At 39.0% G+C, this 20,708-nt stretch overlaps 1 protein-coding gene across 4 annotated transcripts in view; it reads right to left on the bottom strand.

The window, feature by feature from the left end:
* The window catches only part of CPEB4 (cytoplasmic polyadenylation element binding protein 4), a 77,766-nt gene that overhangs the window by 28,927 nt on the left and 28,131 nt on the right, over positions 1 to 20,708 (bottom strand). For 3 of the 4 annotated variants that reach the window (XM_049874342.1, XM_049874340.1, XM_049874341.1), the window contains exon 3: positions 1,441 to 1,491. The exons of the other annotated variant lie outside the window; for it this stretch is intronic. In XM_049874342.1, the coding sequence (XP_049730299.1) occupies positions 1,441 to 1,491 (51 nt within the window). The remainder of the gene's footprint in view (positions 1 to 1,440; positions 1,492 to 20,708) is intronic. 4 annotated transcript variants of the gene reach the window in all.

Below are 20,708 nucleotides of genomic sequence, written 5' to 3'. Positions count from 1 at the left end.
AAAAGAAAAACACTACAGAGTGTTTACTTTTCTTACCTCAAAAAAAATATGCGTGCCAGGTGCAAATGACCTAATTTAATCACTTCATGAAGAAATAGAGACAAAGAAAAGTTGACCACTTTGCCTAAAATCACAACAGCAGTATCCTATGTCTTGGTTCAGAGCAGTGTGGAAACAGCACAGGGACCTGACTTGGAACTTGTTCCACAGCAAGAGATAAAGCAAGCCCTTGCATTCTAGCCCCTTATCCTGATGCCATTTTCACCACTGGGTTTGGTTTTTAACTACACATGTTTATCCTGGAATACTATATTGTGACTTATTTCTGGAAGCTGTAGCATGAAAAGACCAAAGTCTGACGAACAAATGAGGTTTTTTATGAACTATACGGTCTCTAGAAGATCTGACGCACCCAAACAACCCTCATAAATCAATCTCCTTGTCTCTCGTTTTTCCTGGCTCCGTGATGTTTATCGTACGCTGATTTCAAACACTACTCAAAAGGATATCCAGTCAAAAAAGTAATTTTTAATTCCCTATTCACTCTATACTACAGACAAGAAGTAGAAGCTTTTTCGGTTATTATTATTTGCTTTGTTTTTGGAATGATGAGAATGTATCTCTTTAGTCAAGAATATGTCTTAAAGGTGGGATGACTTAAAATGAGCTTTGACAAACAAAAGGTATTATCAACACACAGAAATTTGAAATATACGTTCAATAGTAAATGAGTAGAGAAGTAAACAAGACCTCTGTGATCCACCCAGTTATTTTAGACTATGCTACCAAAAAGTAAACACTTTTTAATTCTGTAGTTCCTTCTCTTCTCTTAGTGGATACCCCCGCTTCCCTGTGAAATTAAGCTCCCTTCAGCATAAGCACATACAAAGAGAACGCAACAGAATGTTAGTAACAGACTGGGTAAGGAGAATTTACTGAAGGCACTGTAAAGGCCAATGAAACTTCATCTTTGTTGTTCACCTTAAACAGCAAACGAATAGTGAATGACCTTGTCAATGTCAAGCACTGTGGTCTTAGGCTGCTTTTTCTGGTTTTAGATCTCTGATCACCCTCCCTTTCTCCTGGAACACTTTTCCAACTATGTGGACATAGCTTTTATTTTATTGACATTTCAAAGGTCACTCCACAGAAGCTGATGTTAGATAAAGCTATTCTTGATGCACCATTATCGAATTCTCATTGTCACCAATTTCAGGACAGAAAATCAGTTGGCTCTCAAATTTTAAAAAAGTATCTGCCACAATCTGGAGAAAAATTAATTATTCTTAAAATAGCTGACAGATAATAGCAACTTGCAATTATCACCGAACAAACTAATGTCATTTCTCAACTTGTTGAACCACACCTACTGTATTCTCACCTACTACTAACTTTTTTCAGATTTGTGAACTCCACTCGGGTAAATCAGTTATCACTTACCATTAATAAGCAGAGAGCTATCGGATCCTGGATATGAATAGTTTAGACGACCTGAAGGTAAAAGAAGGCCGTTACTAAATTTATTTTCTTCAGAGATGGTTTAAACGTATTCAGTTAACAGTGCTGAATTGATCATTTTTAATACACAAGGTATTTAAAAGGTATTTGAAAACTTTGCTGTGCTAATGAATGGAATGACTCTGTGGATGTGTCAATCAGCATGTCCACAACTATTCAAAGAGTGAAAGCTTGAAAGTAGCAAAATAAAACATTCCTCATATTTAACTATTAAACCCACTGTCATCAAGTCGATTCCGACTCATAGAGACTTTACAAGACACAGAAAAATTGCTTCAGAGGGTTTCTAAGGAGTGGCTGGTGGATTTGAACCGTTGCCCTTTTGGTTAGCAGCCTAACGCTTAACCACTGTACCACCAGGGCTCCATTTAACTATTAAACCAAAAAAAAAAAAAAAAACCTGTTGCCACTGAGTCAATTCTGTCCCTTTAGGACAGAGCAGAACTGCCTTATAGGGTTTCCAAGGAGCAACTGATGGATTAGAACTGCTGATCTTTTGGTTAGCAGCCAAGCTCTTAACCACTATGCCACCAGGGTTCCATTTAACTATTTAATTTAACTATTAGGTGAGTCTAATTTCCAAATTCCCATTCAAAGTAATTTTCTTTATATCATTATGTCCTAAGATCAACTCATTATCTACAATCTTTCCTTTTTTTTTATTTTACAAATGTGATTTTTTTTTTCTTGTCTGTTTAGTTTGGTGCTACTTTTAAAAAGTAATATTACAGTACTAATATGAGCTGTAATATTTTTCTATATCATCCAAACATGTGCCTACATGTAAGACACACAGGTGGGTTTAAATCCACATTTTGGGGAATAAGCACATAAGATAAAGAAAAACATTTCATTGCACTTATACATAAGAGAAAATTTCAAAGCGCTTAGCATGGTGCCCAGAACACAACAGACATTCAGTAAGTGCTGGGTTTTTTTCCTTCAAATTTTGATGTGGTTCAACATTTAACGGTACCCAAGATGCTTATCGAAGAAGAATTTTAAAGGTACTCAAATTTTTGGAGGATGAGCCATCTTCCATATTGGTAGCCACAATTAATGGGGAAAATGGCACTGGGATTTACCCACTTTTAAGAAATTATACAATTAATTTTTGTTTTAGAAGAATTTCTACATGTAAGTTGAGGCATCCAGACCATAAATGCTTACTGATAAAAATCAGTATGATGATATCTTTAAGTCCTTGTATACTACATGTCCTTCTGTACCTGATACCTTCCTAACAATGGTGAAAAGCCCTCAACAAGTCTTAAACATCTAGAAAAAAGCATAGGGGAACATGATTATTATTCATCTACCATAGTCTGGCACTCTTTACGCCAGAAATAGTGTGAGAATTGGAAGCAGTGGTGGTTTAGTCATAGAATTCTCACCTTCCACAGGGGCGACTCAAGTTCAATTGCCAGCCAGCGCACCTCAAGCACAGTCACCACCCATCTGTCAGTGTTGCTCTAATGCTGAACAGGTTCCAACAGAGCTTCCAGACTAAAACGGACTAGGAAGAAAAGCCTGGCGACCTATCTCTGAAAAGTCAGCCAATGAAGACCTCATGGAGCACAATGGTTGGATCCTGTTGTGCATGGGCCCCCATAAGTGGGGGGCCAACTCTAAGAACAATGACGACAGTGTGAGAATTTAAAAATGACTTTGAACAGCAAACATTAGGAAACAGAAGCCTAAACTCCAACCCCACGGAACCATAGCAGACTCTCAAAGGTCATGAAAAAGTGTGTAAGCAGAGGCTCTCCCATGCCTCAAGGCTGAACGAGCCCTCCCAAGATGCCAGGAAGACTCCACCTAGTTCCACTGAGAACTTCAGGAACCAGAGATAATAGGCAGTCCTATCAATCCAACAATCACATGTTACAATTCCAGAGAGGAAGGGCAGGCCTCAGCTATCTTCAATGTCTCAAAATCCTGCTTCTTTGAAAGAGTCCCCACAGAAATGAACTCATGCCATGAAAAGACAAAACTGTTCTCTATGAGAAGCAGCTTTAATTAATCTAAAACGTGGAGTCTAATACGAAACAAAATCTGAGCTTATAATTTTCCTACAGTTTAAAACCAAACAAAAGGTTGTTTGTTTGTTTTTCTAAGGCTTTTCACTGTTGCGCTTAAAATTTCAGCTCGTTCTTATCTAGAATTGGGGGTAAGACTGGAGATGAGGGAGAAGGAAGTAAACATTAATTTGGTATTTCAATTTCTTCCTAAAAATTGTTTCCATTCTTTAACACTAATGTATGCAGTCAGGCATCCAAATCCAGTGAATTCCATCTGAAGTGCTTTAACTACAAGCCTGGATCTTATGACCAGTCACAAGTATAAGACTTTGAAAAATAAAAAAAGGATAGACTTGAGATGGTAGGAGAACGTGACCTTAACTGTCAAAAACTGGGAGGGGAGAGTTCTGATTCTGAATCACGTGCCTCAAAGTAGCAGTTGATTTTCTCTAACAGTACATACGTGCACATTTTATAACTGTAAAACCCTCTAGTAAATGAACTAATAGAGCCATCACACATACCACTTTACTTATCAAAAAGCATTTTTAAAAGATGATGTAAGTCAATACAGCAACAAAAATATTAATTATATTAACTGAAGTTAAGAATTTTAGGAGGACATTTTATCATTTCTAAAAAGATATTTTAATTTTTAAAATGTGTTTTAATGGCTTGAAACCACTGTTCTATATGAACCATAACGTCTCTTATATGATGTTAAAACCAAAAACCAAACCCACTGCTGCTGAGTCAATGCAGACTCATAGTGACCTTACAGGACAGAGCAGAAGTGCCCCATAGAGTTTTTGAAGGCTGTAAATCTCAACGGGAGCAGACTGGCGCATCTTTTCCCACAGTATATGGTGTCAAAGAAGGATAATTAAAAATGACTGGCTAGCCCAGTTTAACAAATGAGGTTACACCTTATCAGGCTCACAGATTCAGATTCGGAGTGTGCACGGCATGCTCGAGACCCTTACAGTAGTGGCTATGGTTACAAAGAGCAAAATCCATTCATGAATCCATCATGGACAACACTTCTCTCTCTCTTTGTGGAAATATTCTGAAAGCTTCCATTATAAGTGCCATAGGACAAATCTTTCACACTCTCCTTGTACTCTTTCTCTCATTTTTCCTCTAATATTCCCTCTGCTCTATGGGAGCTAATTTACACCGACATTTCTGTATTTTCTATTCCATGGCTAGCTTCCTTCTGAGACAGTGGCCTCATTCCACGTCCCCAGCGAAAAGTATTTTTTAAATCTTTTTTTTTTTTTTCCAGGTTCACCTGCTCCCAGGACATCTTTCCCCACCCAAAAGGGAACCTTTTTTTTTTTTTTAAATTAACTAACCAAATTTATTTCTAGCTATATACAGCAACAGCTAACCTTATGTAATCATTTCAGCTACAGAACAACTTTTGTATCTCTTTCACATAGCTGCCCCCTTTAAGAGCTAGACCTTTTTTACCTAGGCACCCTGAGTTTAGGCACCAGGGAAGCAGTCAAACTGTTCATTCCACTGAATTTAAAATAGAATTTTAGAAATGAATCAAGTGTGGTAAAATAAAAACAACTGAGATACCTGAATGTCATAGCCCAGTGCTGTGCTTTTGTTTGTTTGGTTTTTAGTTTTTTGATAACTCATTTAAGTTTCAACACATCTAGAATGAATTTCTCAAGGGAAAAGGAGAACATCAGGATTTCAGGCAAGTGAAGCTATTTTGTGGGAAAAATTTAATCTCTGAAGGTTCTTGGTATTGATTTGTGTTATAAACATAAAGAAATACCGCATGATCAGCAGCCTTCATCCTCAGGGACGCTAGAACAAGAAAAGTGGTCGTCTCTGGAGGCCAGCTGTGGCATGTGGAGCCAGAGGCCTGGCATGCATCATGCAGAACGCATAGACTATATTTGGTGACATGACTCAACCTAGCCAAATATAGGCAACTGATACATACAGTGTGACTCTGGGGAACTAGACTACCAAATTCTAAAGCCTGGAAAAGATCCATACTCCACCTAGGCAATTCTATGCTAAGCTTTTTTGAGTTGGCAAGAGTCAGTATTTACTAATCGTACTGACTTAGAATTGGAGGGGGAGGAGAGGTGTTCAAAAGAACAGTATGAACTATCATATTCTTTAAGATGCTAACTGAAGCCACCTAGTTAAAGAGATGAAAAGAGAGAACACTAGAAGTAGACATTCCAATATATGAGTAGTATATGTATGTATTACTTTCATAATTAGATAAAAAAGTTATTTTCTAAAAAGCAACCTAGATGTTAGCAACTGATGACCCAGCAGGAAACGATATAATAAATGCTGCCATTTCAAACACATGAGCACTGAAAAGCATCAAACGCTCTACAGTGCTATTAGATTTCCTGCCATGACCTTCTCTTTTTCAGAGTCATGCCAGCATTGATGACATGGTATAGGCCAAGTAATAATAGGGGATAACTCTGCAGGGTTGTCTAAAACACAGCCATATAGTCCTATAAAGTGATAAGTGGCATAAAATTCTCAGTTAAATTTTATTTGACTGACTCAAACTATAAAAACTTAGATACATAAAAAAAAGGGGGGGGGTTCCTTGGTGAACACCGTTAAACATTTTTAACAGGGAAAAGGATGAGTATGTGCTCAGGCCCATTTTTAAGACAGATCAAAGATTTATACACAGGCACACACTTGTTGTTGTTTAACTGGAGGTACCCCTCCTACCTCTTCTCCTGCTAATTTTATTTAGCTCATTTCAAAGTAAATCGAAGCTACATTTCCATAGGTAATTTTTTAAAGGTGGCTCCACCTGTCTCTCCATCTGCTGTTTTTACCAACAATGCCTGATACTTGCGGCAAGATGGCGCTCTGAGGACCTGAACGAGGTATAACTGGGTTCAAGAAATGTGTAATAAATTCAGTTTCTGAATACCAACATTATACAAATGCAGACCACATATCAATATGAACGAATAAAATTTTGTTCAACATGTTCTATCATCTAATTATATAAAGTAATAGATATTCTATTAACCTAAAATAAATAAATAAATAAAATAACTCCCCCCAAAATCAAAATCTACTGCCTGGCCTGTGACTTGACCGACTTCCAATAAAAACATTTTCATGCAAAAAGCACAACAGTGGAACAGGCAGGAACCGTTATCATTTGGAAAGTCTTGCCCTGCCCTCCAAGAGCCATTTAAATTAATTAAACACACACACATATATACAGTTTAGGCTAAACAAAATCCCTCTCTGGAACAGATATGGTCTTCAATGTAAAAGCTGGACTTTACAAAATCCTTGCATTCACGCCCTCGTCCATCTCTCCAGGTTCATCTCTCCACGCTACCATTTCCCATCTCCCATCAGGCACTTCAGTCATTCAGAACTCCTGGCCCATAACTGCCTTTTACTTCTGGGTTACTCCCTCTGTCTAGAATGCTTTTACTTCTTTTTGTCCCCCATGTCTTATTACTCAACCCTCTATCCTTCTGCCCAGGAAGATTCCCTGATAGACATCACACATCTTATGGGAAGCCTTCTCTGACCCAAGCCACCCCGTCTCTGGTTCAGAAAATTCTACATGTCCCAGAGACCACCAATTGTACTTATTACACTGTGTTTAAACTGCCTATTTCTAATCTATCTCTTCTTCTCGGGCAAAGAGCACTTTGAGGACAAATTTCAAGTTTTGTACTCCAGAGCTTGGAGCAGAGAAAAGTGTTCAATAAATAGCTGTTGAATGAATCAATGGCACAAAGTCAGCAACTGGTAGTCTCTCTGCCATGAAAGCTGCAGTGAAAGGGTAGGGAGTCCGACCAATCCCATCCTGTGACCCAGGTCAAATTACTTAGCTTCCCTGAACAGTAATAAAACAAGAAAACGTTTCCATTTACTTCGGAGGGCTGTTGTAAGAAATTCATGAGATAGTATCTGCAGAATGCCCAGAAAAGCATCCAGCAGGCAGTAGGAATTAATCTTAATTCCTTTCCTCTCCATCCCCCCGCCCCCTCTAACTATAAAGCAGAGAGAACCAACGATTTTCCACTTGTGAGAGAAAGGAACAGGGATGATTCCTTTTGGCCAAACAAATCCCAAACTGGAACCCCGGAGAAGGGAGTGGCCATCTGAGGGATTTTTCAGTTTCAGAGAATAAGAGTTTGCTAGTAGTGTCCTTGGTTAAAAATAGGAATATAATTCTTCTCTGATACCAAAAACGAAAACCAAGCCCAGTGCTGTCGAGTCAATTCTGACTCATAGAGAAATGAAAACAAAACAAAACAAAAACCCTAGCCCCTTACTTTTATAATAGCAACACCGGCCATGTTACAGAAGGATATTAGGAAACGAAAACTTTGAAAAATTCAACTTAAATCTTTTCCTTTTCATGCAATCAGGGAGAATATTTCTTTTGTACCCAAAACTAAAATTTAATGTTTTAATCGTGATACAGTAGTTGAAAAAAAAGACTGTTACAGTGGCAAAAGGAACATGTAAGTCAACAGGATATGTCCCTACAGATTCAGGAAGGTCTACTATAAAGGAAGGATTGCTTTGGCTGTAGCTCAGGGCAGGTGCAAAATTGCAAAATCTAAAAGCATCTAAGATTTCAGGCAGAAGGAATGTCTAGAGAAAAACGAGCGAGGAGCTGACCCAATTAAGGAATTCAAAAGATTTTTTACTGCCAGTAAACCTAGGGACAAACCAGCAAGCAGGGAGGCTATTTTTATCACTGACAGAAGCCTTCCCACTCTGGATGCTACATTTAGATGTCAGAGCAACAAGATAACTTGCCTTAAGAGGATGTTATGATACCAGTGATTAATGGCAATTCCTAAGATTTAAAAACCTAAGCATAGTTTTTGTCCAAGCTAAACCAGCCAAAGTCAGTTTAAAAAAAAAAAAGTGAGTAATATAATAGAAACAAAAGTGGAAAAACAGACCAATGGATGGTAGAAAAACTTTAATTCAGGAAAAGAAGAAAAGGCAGTAAATTAAAATTCTATCTTGCAAAAAAGATTGATTAAAGGAAGCATGTTTTATAAGAGACTTTTTTTTTTAAGAATTAGTGAATAAACACAAAGAATTCTGGAACTGGCCCCAGTGTAAAAATAATTTTGAGAAATGGCTTTCTGTACTAACCGGAGTATAAAGGAAAATCAAGACAAACTTATCAAATTCCTAGGACCATGAAGTAATTCACTTGTAAATGGCTACAAACTTGAGTTAAATTTATACATATCCTAAGAGAAACACAATTAGACCTTTCTCAGACTGACTGTAGAAACTAAAAAGAAGTAAGACTGATTTCCTTATTTACGGCCAATATTTTAAAAAATACAGGACTACTTCTCCAGTGATTAAAAACCACCCTTAAAACTGGTTGTTGTTGGGTGCCGTTGAGTCAACTATAGTGACTTCATGTGACAGGGCAGAACTGCCCCATAGAATTTTCTTGGCTATAATCATTAGACACAGGTGCCAGGTCTTTTTCCCATGGATGGGCTGGTTTGAACCACCGACCTTTCCGTTAGCAGCCTAGTACTTAACCATTTACACCAACTGGGCTCCTTTAGGAAACCCTGGTGGCATAGTGGTTAAGTGCTATGACTGCTAACCAAGAGGTCGGCAGTTCAAATCTGCCAGGCCCTCCTTGGAAACTCTACCAGGCAGTTCTACTCTGTCCTATAAGGTCGCTATGAGTCGGAATCGACTCGATGGCAATAGGTTTGGTTTTGGGTTGGGCTCCTTTAAAACTGGTTACTGAAGTCCAAAACAAAAACCATAATCAAATTCACTAGCTGGCTTTCTGCATACATACCTATCATCAACTCTAATCACTTACTTAATATAAGTTCTTATGACTTTATTGAACCTAATGAAGGATGTGCCTGCCAAGCGGCCACCTAAGATGCATCAATTGGTCTCAATCCACCTGGAGCAAAGGAAAATGAAAAACACCAAAGACACAAGGTAATTATGAGCCCAAGAGACAGAAAGGGCCACGTAAATCAGAGACTACATCAGCCTGAGACAAGAAGAACTAGATGGTGGCTGGCTACAACCGATGACTGCCCTGACAGATAACACAACAGAGAGCCCCTGAGGGAGCAGGACAGCAGTGGGATGCAGACCCCAAATTCTCATAAAAAGACCAGACATAAAGGTCAGACTCAGACTAGAAGGACACCGCAGAGGTCATGGTCCCCAGACCATCTGCTAGCCCAAGACAGGAACCATTCCCAAAGCCAACTCTTCAGACAGGGATTGCACTGGACTATGGGATAGAAAATGATACTGGTGAAGAGTGAGCTTCTTGGATCAAGTAGACACATGAGACTATGTGGGCAGCTCCTGTCTGGAGGAGAGATGAGAGGGCAGAGGGGGTCAGAAGCTGGCTGAATGGATACGAAAACAGAGAGTGGAAAGGAGTGTGCTGTCTCAGGGGGAGAGCTAACTAGGAGTATACAGCAAGGTGTATATAAATTTTTGTATGAGACACTGCCTTGATTTGTACTTTCACTGAAAGCACAATAAAAATTAAAACAAAAAACAAAAAGAATGTGCTTGAATTTCATCCTGATCTAATATTTCACCTTGTGTACTTCTCAGAAGTCTCAGCCACTATTTTCTCCTGTCAGTATTCAAGGCACTGCGTCTTCCTCTTATTGGCCTTCAAAACTAGGTAATAAGCAGACTATTCAAAGACATCAGCCAATAATATGGAAGAGAAGCTGCATGAGGCCAGGAATCTTGGTTTTTACTCCCTGGTATTTCCCAACACTCTAAAACAGTGCCTGTCACGTAGCAGATGCCAGATATATATTTGTTGTATGAACCGCTTCAGACAACTTTAAAATTTACACACATCTAAAGTGGTTCTCAAAGTGGAGTGAGGGTGGAGGTGAGGAGGCAGATCAGTATCTATGAATCACGTGGGGGATAGAGCAGCTTAGGTCCCATGACAGACCTGATAAATCAGAATCAGGGAGAGAACAAGCCAGCCTGGCAAAGTGCCCTCAGTGATCCTATTTTGACCTCTGTCCTCAACAAGACACTCTTAAACAGGAAAGCAGCAGGTTTAAGATCTGAACCTTTTACAGAGCTTATTATGATAAAATACAGATTTCAAATTCTGCACCTAGTCTTGTGAATAGAAATTAAGAAATTTTAATGTCTACTCTCTATCTAAAGCACACTACGTAAGGCTAAAATGCTTAAGTGTTTTATGATGCTTGCATCCCCTTGAAAGGCTTCACAATAAATACCTAAGCTATAGAACCAGGAGCCAGAGGCGGTTGAGTTCTGTCTTGTTCTCACAGATACCAGTTAGTTGAGTGACTTTACAAAAGCTGTTGTATCCTTCTGAACCTCAATTTCTTCAACTGTAAAATGAAGATCACAAAACCCACATAAAAAGCTATTGTAAGAATTTACCAAAACCCAAACCAAACCCGTTGCCATCAAGTCGATTCCAACTGATAGCGACCCTATAGGACAGAGTAAAACTGCCCCATAGAGTTTCCAAGGAGCATCTGATGGATTCTAACTGCCGACCTTTGGGTTAGCAGTTGTAGCTCTTAACCACTACGCCACCAGGGTTTCCATGTAAGGGTTTAAGTTAGAGCTAATTCTCAGAAGGGACAAAAATACAAGTCATAGCAACAGTCTCAGGAAGAAGTGCCCTTTTACTTGGAACGGGTGGTTAACACTGCTTTCTATACAGAATGTGTCCAGGTCTACTCAAAAAGGAAAAACACAGTCTATCATTATAATGGAGCGTAAATTCTGGTGGCATAGTGGTTAAGTGCTACGGCTGCTAACCAAAGGGTCAGCAGTTTGAATCCGCCAGGCACTCCTTGGAAACTCTATGGGGCAGTTCTACTCTGTCCTATAGGGTCGCTATGAGTCAGAAGCGACTTGACGGCACTCGGTTTTTTTTTTGTTTATTTGTTTGTTTTTGGTTTTTTCAAAGGAATTCCCTAAATTCCTGAGGAATAAAAGTCAGAATCAACACAAAGCTGGTTCCTATGAGGTGGAGGTCAGATATACCTCCACTCTCCAACTTCTTCACCATTTCTGATACCAACCATCCTTTCTCCCTTCCCCCATGACATTATTTCTCTGCTGAGTTTGATAATTCATCGCGATGGCCACAGAACTCATAAACTGTACTTACAGTGAAGTTCAAGACACAACCCAGAACAGGATGCAACTTGGAAATAACAGGATACAACTCTAGACAAGATTAACTTGGAAGTAACAGGATATAACTCAGGACAAGATCAATTTCATCAAACAGGGCAGCTCCCAGCCAGGACAGCTCTCAGCTCCTCTCAACCAGATACATCCTCTTCTTGGCTGTGCATTTGTTCTTCTCAGCTGTGCACAGGCTCTCAGCAGTCCCTCTGCCTTCAGCCTCCCAGTGTTGGCCTTTCTGCTGTTAACTGGCCCAGCTCATAGCCAGTGTAGCAGGAGCTTTCTGCTGTCACCATTGGTTCTGTTGCTGAGCCCCTCTTCGGGGCCTCTCAGTGTCTTTGAAGTGGGCAGAGGGTTATCAACCATCCCATAGGAGCTGTTTTTCAGAAAAGTCTACTCTTGTTACCTTTTTGTTACAACTTTTACAACACCTCACCATGATTGGTTGGTTCCCCAGGTTTCCTGCCTTCTCCTGTAGGAGGCAGAGGTGCAGGCTGCACAAACTCCAAATTTACCAGTTATTCCGACCTTCCTGGGGTGGCAGTAGCGAGCCATAGCCATTTTTTTAGGGCTGTGCGCAGTATTTTTAGAGCAGTACGCAAAAAATCACTCACAAAAATGCAGACAGCACTCGCATCTCAGGACTGAAGATCCTCCCCTCACTGTTCATGAATATGTATGTCACTCCCTATATAAGGAGCAAATCTGCCTTAGTTCAGGGAGCTGGCAGCCTTAGGTCACCAGACCCTGCCTGCCTGCCAGTTTGAAAACTGTGAATAAACTTTTCTGTTCTTCGAACCCTGAGTCTGGCTAACTTCAATCTGCTAGTCTGCTAGGCAAGAACCTATTAGTTGTAGGCTTCATCTTCAGTTTTACAGCTCTTCTAGGGGGTTCCTCTTGCAGGAACCACTCCACTACAGGCTCTTCTTGGTCTTGAGGTTCCCTCCTCACATCTTTTGTCTCTCTAAAACCTTCTGTGGGGTTTGACGTTTATATAAGTAAACTCCTTGCCAATTTCTGGCATGCCCTCCCAGCAGGACCATGACCAAAATCCCCTTAGTGGACCACAAATCGCTCAATCCTATGAGGTGATTTTTAAAGCCAGTATTTGAGTAGTAAATCGACCAATCCCTAGCAAGACTGTGGTCCAGCCAATCATTCTGGGAGAGTCACAAGCCCATGAGATGTCAATCAACTCAGGTTTTATACAGAAGTACAAGCCAGCAGAGAACACTTCCTCCTTGGACAAAAGTAACAACCCTCTGGTGTAGAAAGCAACCTGGAAGGTCCCCCAAGTAGTTTCTTCAAAGAACTAGGGCAAATGTAACAATTCCTTAGGGTTTAGGGGGAAAAATCTCCCCAACTCTTCTTCCGAAGAACCAAGGCAAAAGTCTACATAAAGGACTCATTTCACCACAATCACTAAATGTGTCCTTCAGTCTGTGGCTGCCTGGTAAGTGAACTATGTGCAAATGTTAGTGGAAATGGACTATAAACAGAAGCCTAAAATGTAACATAATTCCAAACCATTGTGGCTTAAAGAAGGCTTTAGTAGTACCTGTCTCCCCTTCCTAACAAAGGCTGCCATGTTACAGGACTCCAAATTACACCACTTTTGTCATATGGCTCCCCCTTCCCCTGGCATTGTGCAGGGTGTAGTCTAACAGCCCACACACTCCTAGCCCTGCCTCAAAGGGCAAAAATGATTTTGGATGTCAGAGACGAAGTTCCAAAATGCTATTTGGTAGAGATGATAATCTAGGATCTGGTAAGTGACCTCCTACTCTTCTCTGTCTTCCTCCTCCTCATCTCCTCTATTAAATTACTTTCCATGGCATATTGTTCTTTATAATAATAGAGAACATTCTAAGGACAGGATCCTGAACAGAATAACTGAGAGACATTCTCTAGAGCAGTGCTACACGTTTTATAATTATTCAAACCTATTTTGGCCAAAAAATTGCATAGAGGTTCCCCTTCATGACAATAACTATATATTCTCCTCCCCTTTTAAAACACATAAAACAACAAAAGCTTAATTACAAAAGGCTGCTGTGAATTCAGCAACAGCTTTAAATGTATTTTAATTACATTACATCAGCATCCACATGCTTTTGGAAGATAATCATGCATATATAAGTGACATCTCTCTCATCTAACTGGAATGTTTAGTCACTAATGAGTTCACAGGCTACTTCAAATAATTCCCAAGGCTGAAGGGGCCCACAGCCCACGGGTTGAGAATAGAAACATTTCACGAGGCCATGTTCAAACAATTGCTTCCTAAATATATTTCTAGGCCTACCTCAAAAAGAAAACATGCAGTCTAGAAGCAGAGCCTTCACTAAACTGACTAAATATGACTGATGTCTAGTTATATCCCTTCTACAAGTTATTCAATATTGAATACTGCCACACACAGACTCACATGACATTCACGTACTACTTTCAGTCATTAAACTATAAAAACCTCCTGTTCTGTTACTTAGGAATAGCATGCCCAAGATACTGTGTAGAATTGCAGTGAGGAAACCGTGGTAAAGAAAGAAGTAACCAACCTATAGCCATGTAACTGGTAGTAGCAGTCAGGTTTGAACACAATCCTAAATGCTTCTCTGTTTTATTTCCTAACATTTGGGAAAGTCTATTGCAAGCTAGGAGTTCCTAGGTGGTACAAACAGTTAACACACTCAACAGCTAACTGAAAGGTCTGAAAGGTTGGAGGTTCGAGTCTACTGAGAGGTGCTTCCAAAGAAAGGCCTGGAGAACTACTTCCAAAAAATCAGCCACTGAAAACCTATGGAGTACAGTTCTACTTTGATACACACGGGGTCACCATGAGTTGAAGCTGACTCCCCTGCAACAGGTGGTGGTATTGTAAGCTAACAACTTCTAGTCATTTACAATAAAGAGATCAAGTAATTTGACTTAAATACCTCTATTTAATCAACTAAAGGAGTTCTGGTGTTGCAATGGTTAAGCACTTGGCTGCTAACAGAAAGGTTGGTGGTTCGAACCCACCAGCTGCTCTGTGAGAGAAAAGACCTGGTGATCTGTTCCCATAAAGATTACAGCCTAGGAAACCCTATGAAGCAGTTCTACTCTGACACACAGGGCTGCTATGAGTCAAAATCAACTTGAGGGCATGCAACAACAACATTTAATCAACCATACCAGACGTTTCTTATTTAGAACATTACAGTACTAGAAAAAATCATAGTCAAGAGAAGCTAGATGGGTTTTTTAAGCTTTTCGTATTTCTATTACTCACGGCTGCTCTTCAGAGTTACAGATATGCCCTTTATTACTAGCTTCTCCAGAATGAAAAAGGGTCTTCTGATTGGTTGACTCCTCTTGCTCTTTCCCAGTATAGAGCAACTGGCATCGACCCAACTGGATTCAAAAGAGATTATGGAGCCGCTTCCCTCCAGAGTTCCACTAATGTTCTTAATTGACTGGTTACCAGGTAATACCCTGAATAAAACAAAGCCATTGCTTTTACAACTGAGTGCACAATGTGAAACGGAATTGAGAAACCAGTCCGTTAGACAAAATAACAAAGCTGGGAGACAACCTAGCCATGTCAATTTCTGACTAAAAGTTAGGTAACTAGTTTAGAACTAGTAAAAAAGTATTCTTTTTACAGATTTATACTGCTCACCAGCAATAAATTCACTGAGTTTTGTCTCTTTTCCGTCTTCGCACAATCAGGCATATACAGCTAATAAATCAAGCAACTGTACAATGTTCAGGTACAAATTCCATGCATTATCAGGACGTAATAATTTTGTGGCTAATTGTGCAACTATTCTCTCCTCCTCTTGCTAAATTCCATGCAAAGAGGGTCTTGGATTTTTTTTTATGACACCTATGACCCAGGTGGGGCCCTGGTGGCACAGTTGCTAACCAAGAGGCTGGCAGTTTAAATCCACCAGCTGCTCCTTGGAAACCCTATGGGGCAGTTCTACCCTGTCTTATATAGGGTCACTCTAAGTCAGAATCGACTCAAGGCAACAGGCTTATGAACCTGGTGGTGTTGCTTCCCCTCACCCAAAGTCAGCAAACAATATATTCCAGGATTATATAACCCAATCAAGGAACACCTTAAGACCTTCATAGACAACTCCTTATTGTATTACTCCATCATCAAAAGGGCATTTATTAGGCAGATATTAATCTAGAGAGCTGTCCTAGGAGCTGTGATAGCAAGAGTCACCTCCCTATAGAATTTTACAATAATACAGAAAGAAAAATAACTGACACTATCAAAAGGTACACAGTATGCAATATTAATTTGGATGTGGAACATGCACAAAATAAATCTCTATAAATGTTCTGGCTCTCTTTTTTCATATCATAGGGAGGTTCCTAATATTTAATCACTGACAGAGCACTGACAAAGTCAGAAAATCCTACTACTTAAATGTCATTCAGATTTCATTTCTGAATGGAGAATATTATTAGTTTTGTCTGTCCGCGCAGTAAAATTTATACTAAGTTATGCACAATACTTAATGTGAAAGTGTAAAGCACTAAAGTCCGTATTAATTTGTTACCTGATTGCTGATTGTTTTCTGATTTATGTCTAAATGCTTAACTGCTGCATCTAGTTTATTCCTTAACAATCCCTGCCCTGAACATGTATTCAAACAAAATTAAGTCACAACAGTCATAAGACAGGTGAGTGTTAATACAATTGAAAAGAAAAACAAAACTTTAAGTTAAAAGAATCTTAGACAAATTCTCCCTTTGTGACAACTGCTTATATGAGTTTCAGAACAAATAAAAACAAGGGTCAAATAATTTATCACAAGTACGTGGAGGGTGGAGGGCAAGGGATCACTACTTTCTACTTTAAAGAATGTTATATAAATAAACAGGCAGAGGAGGATCTGGCCAGTGCACAAACTGGTTTCAGTTCAGAGGCCAAAATCAGGAAGACTTCAATCCAGTGCTATGATTATATCAAAAACATTGTTTTTTTCTCCCAGGTATTTCTCCTTTCCCTTCTCCCTCTCCCCCCTTAAAAAAGCAAACAACCGGAGACCCCTAATCTGAATAATTCATTTTTATAAGCTCTGCCTACATGGAGCTGAGAGGAATCCAACAAATTCTGACCAAAATGGAGACAGTTGTTCAAAATTAAGAGTATACCCTGTACCAGTAATACAAAGAAAATCATGCCACACTACTTTGCTCTCTTCTTCCTCCTCACAAAAGAAGTTACCTCAACACAGAAGCCCAGGTCCCACCACTCGGCACAGCTAAACACAGGCAAAAAGGAAAGACTGTTTAGGATGTTCCATTTCAGCAGTCAGGAAAGGTGGAGTACAGGAAGGGAGGAAGCGCACTTCGTTTCTAAACATCGACAAAGCTCATCGTAGGCGAGCAGTACCTGTAATTCTTTGCTATGCACCTTATTCCGTTACTCATGAGGCTTCTAGAAGGAAGGCAATTTTCCACTCTTTTGAGACACCTCGGCTACTCCCCTGCTGTGTTGCTTTCAATTACTTGGTATCATCCAAACACAGCAAGAAGGAACCAGCCTGATTCAGGAAGGCTCAACCAGGCATGCAGGGCAGCTGCCTGGCAGACTCTGAATCCTAAAGAAAGACTGGCAATTTTAAAAGATCCAGCAATTAGCCAGAAGACATCTGATACCACGTAACAGTAATTTACTTGGAAGGAGAAATTTGGTTATGAGCCTAAGTAAAATTAGTTGGTTTGCATTATCCACTTCTTCTTTATGGTACTTTATGTCATGCCCCATTAAAATGTCCCTTAAAGGAAAATGTCCATCTAACCCTTTAAAAAAGCAGTGGGGGGGGGGGGGGGGGTGTATAGTCAAGGTGCGGAGAAGTGCTTTCTCAAATTGCCAAAGGCAAACTGATTTAACAGGAAAAAGGTTAAATACTGTAAGAAATGATACCCTACCTCCAACCTTATTTAAAATAAATCATTCTAATTTTATAGCAACAGAACCTATTTTAGAATGAGTCTCTTTCATGTTAAAAAAAAAATTATTCCTGAATTATTTCAGATTTAAAATTCAATGACAAAATTTAATCCTATTTTCTGTGATGCTCATAGCTGATTTTTAGAGCTCTCAGTCTACATAATGTCAGTTATCAGTTTGTAATATCTATCTGTTCTAAAACATCTCTATCAATGTATAACATCTGTTCTCTAAAGCAGAGAACCTGTGGCTACAATTTGGAAGATAGGAATATGAGGAGAATTTTGTATCACAGAAAAAGTTAAGGATTCCTAGTTATTGCTTATTATATATATTTGTGTGTGTGTGTGGCATTAAATTCATTCTTTCTCTACTGTGAAGATATAGAATTTAAATAATTATCCCAGTAGTCACTCTTAAAATGACATTAAAAAAAAACTCACAGGAAATTAATGAAACAGGCTTTGTGTACTAAACTTTCAACTGAGTTTCACGATTTTGTTCTAGAGAGGGTATATTATAAATTTTTTTTTGCTTAGCAACAAAGAAAAGAGGCACAGATGGAATCATTACTTGACCACTCGTTAAAGCATTTGTTTCCAACAAATCCACAGCAATGAAAAAGTACGTGGGGAAAGGTCCCCAAATTTAATGTGCAAAGTGTTTGAAAATGCAAGGTCACACACCTTCAGCAGTCAGAAATTTGAAATACAGGATTTGTAAGTAGATCCATAGCTCTTGAAATAATTGTAGTAAATGAATGCATGAAGCCAGAGAGGCAGCAGTGCTCCCACTCTGTACTCTGCATATGCAATCAGTTCCTTGGGCACCATGGGATATGTAAAAGATTGGCACTTTAAATTAAGCAACTTGCATTTCTGAATGCAATCATTATTGCTCACATTCCAATGAAGTATTCCAAATGCCTGAAAACTCAGAGGGACTGTGGTGGTGGATATGTTGGGTCCCCCTTCCATAAACTGAAAGCAAGACACATTCTAAGATAATATTAAAAGATTCCATTTTCACAACATTCAGGGGGAAAATATGATGACATTCTGATTCATAATTTAGTTAATTAATAGCTGAAGAACATAATATTTTGACAATTTGCAGACTGCCTTTGTTCTCTCAGTAATTTTACTGTCTCATTTTGGCTTTCTATAGAATGAAACAAATTGGAGATTAAATTGTTTTCATATATAGTTTTCAAAATACTCAACCACTATTATGAAATTGTGGATTGTTCTACTCAGTCTGATATCTCATAATTTTCCAGCACTATTTTTCGTCTCTTTATTTGAGCGCTATCTCCCTCTCTTTCCATTCCATCAACTACTACTTCTTGGTTCATATCTAATTCCTTTATTCCCTTCACACACACAAAAGGAGGGAGGGAAAGATCCTTAATTTTTAGAGGTCTCTCCTACTATACCCTGAATGTAACGCTGCTCCATGACTCTGACCGTGGCCAACCTACGCTTCAAAAGGCTGGAAACAGATGTACTCGCATGTGGTTTTCATCTATATCATGCTGCTCCACTTCTACACAGTAGGCACCAATTTCACAGGCCAGAAAAAATACAAATAATAGTAAGATACAATATTCCCTCAAATAATCATCTAGGCATCTACAACAATAAAAGGAGATTTTTCTGTCGAAGTGAAGAAAATACTTGATAAACCTAATAATCCTGTAGCGATGTACAAGCTACCACCTGGGAGATCAAAATTCAAAATTGGTCTGTAGCTCAGGTTCTTAGCTTATGATCCTGAGTGTGAGGTAAAGAAAACGAAATCAGTCTCTGGGGAAGAGCTCCTAGAGACTGTCACTGGCGTTGGCTATGGAGAAGGCAATACGCAATCTTGTGGATAAAAATAACATGCAGACATGCCAGCTGACCAGAGAAGGGACACGGAGATAAGGTATGGGGAGGACCCTTTTCTGCCTCAAAGACCTAAACCCCTATACATAGAGAAAATGATAGCAGCCTTAAAATATCTTAGAAAACAAGTTAAAAAATAAACCATAAAAGACTAATATTAATTACGAAATGACGGCTAGGTACTCCTTTTGAGCCTTTGTAATAAAAAAAGGTTTCCAACAAGCTAGTTGGAGTCAACAACACACTTATTCATTAAGAAACTAAAAAAGTATTTCAAAGTTCCTGGACATATTAGAATATAACAGTGAAAATAAAAATTTAAACCCTACTACGTTTAGGGAGATTTCTTAAATTTTTAAAAAATTAATACAGTCAAACCAATTCGTTCAGTGAAGAAGAGGAAGACCCTCAACAAGATGGACTGACAACAGTGGCCGGAACAATGGGCTCAAGCATAACGATGACTGTGAGGGTGGTACAGGACCAGGCAATGCTTTGTTCTGTTGCACACAGGGTCGCCGTGAGTCTGAAGTGATTGAGCTCACCTAACGACAACAACAATTCATTCAACTTGTAGTTTTTATATTAATTTTAGGCTTTAATTCTTTGAACATGTGTACACACATACAAACTGCATATCTTTGAGGAACTGCAAATAAAAATAAACATAAATGGAGTCACTCATTATTTATATTCATAAATTTAACACAAAAATAGTCAAATATAAAATTTGCCTTCATATGAGCCTTTTAAAAAATTCTCAAATGAATCCTTTTGAGTTTATATACATATATATATATATATATATATATATATATATATATATATATATATTTTTTTTTCCCCTGAGAGGCATACTGTTCTCTGAAGGAGCCCTGGTGGCACAAAAGTTAAGTGCTTGGCAGCTAGCCAAAAGATTGGTAGTTTGAACCTACCCAGCAGCTCTGAGGGAAAAAGACCTGGTGATCTGCTCCTGTCAAGGTTACAGCCTAGAAAACCCTATGTGGCAGTTCTACTGTCACGTGGGGTCGCTGAGTTGAAATATCGATTGGACAGCACCTAGTAACAACAACATATTGTTCTCTACTAGTCATATAGAATTAGTGCTCATTTTCT

The sequence above is a fragment of the Elephas maximus genome, chromosome 2, assembly GCF_024166365.1.
Source record: "Elephas maximus indicus isolate mEleMax1 chromosome 2, mEleMax1 primary haplotype, whole genome shotgun sequence".
In the NCBI taxonomy this organism is placed as follows: domain Eukaryota; kingdom Metazoa; phylum Chordata; class Mammalia; order Proboscidea; family Elephantidae; genus Elephas; species Elephas maximus.
This window is presented reverse-complemented; position numbering and strand designations above follow the sequence as displayed.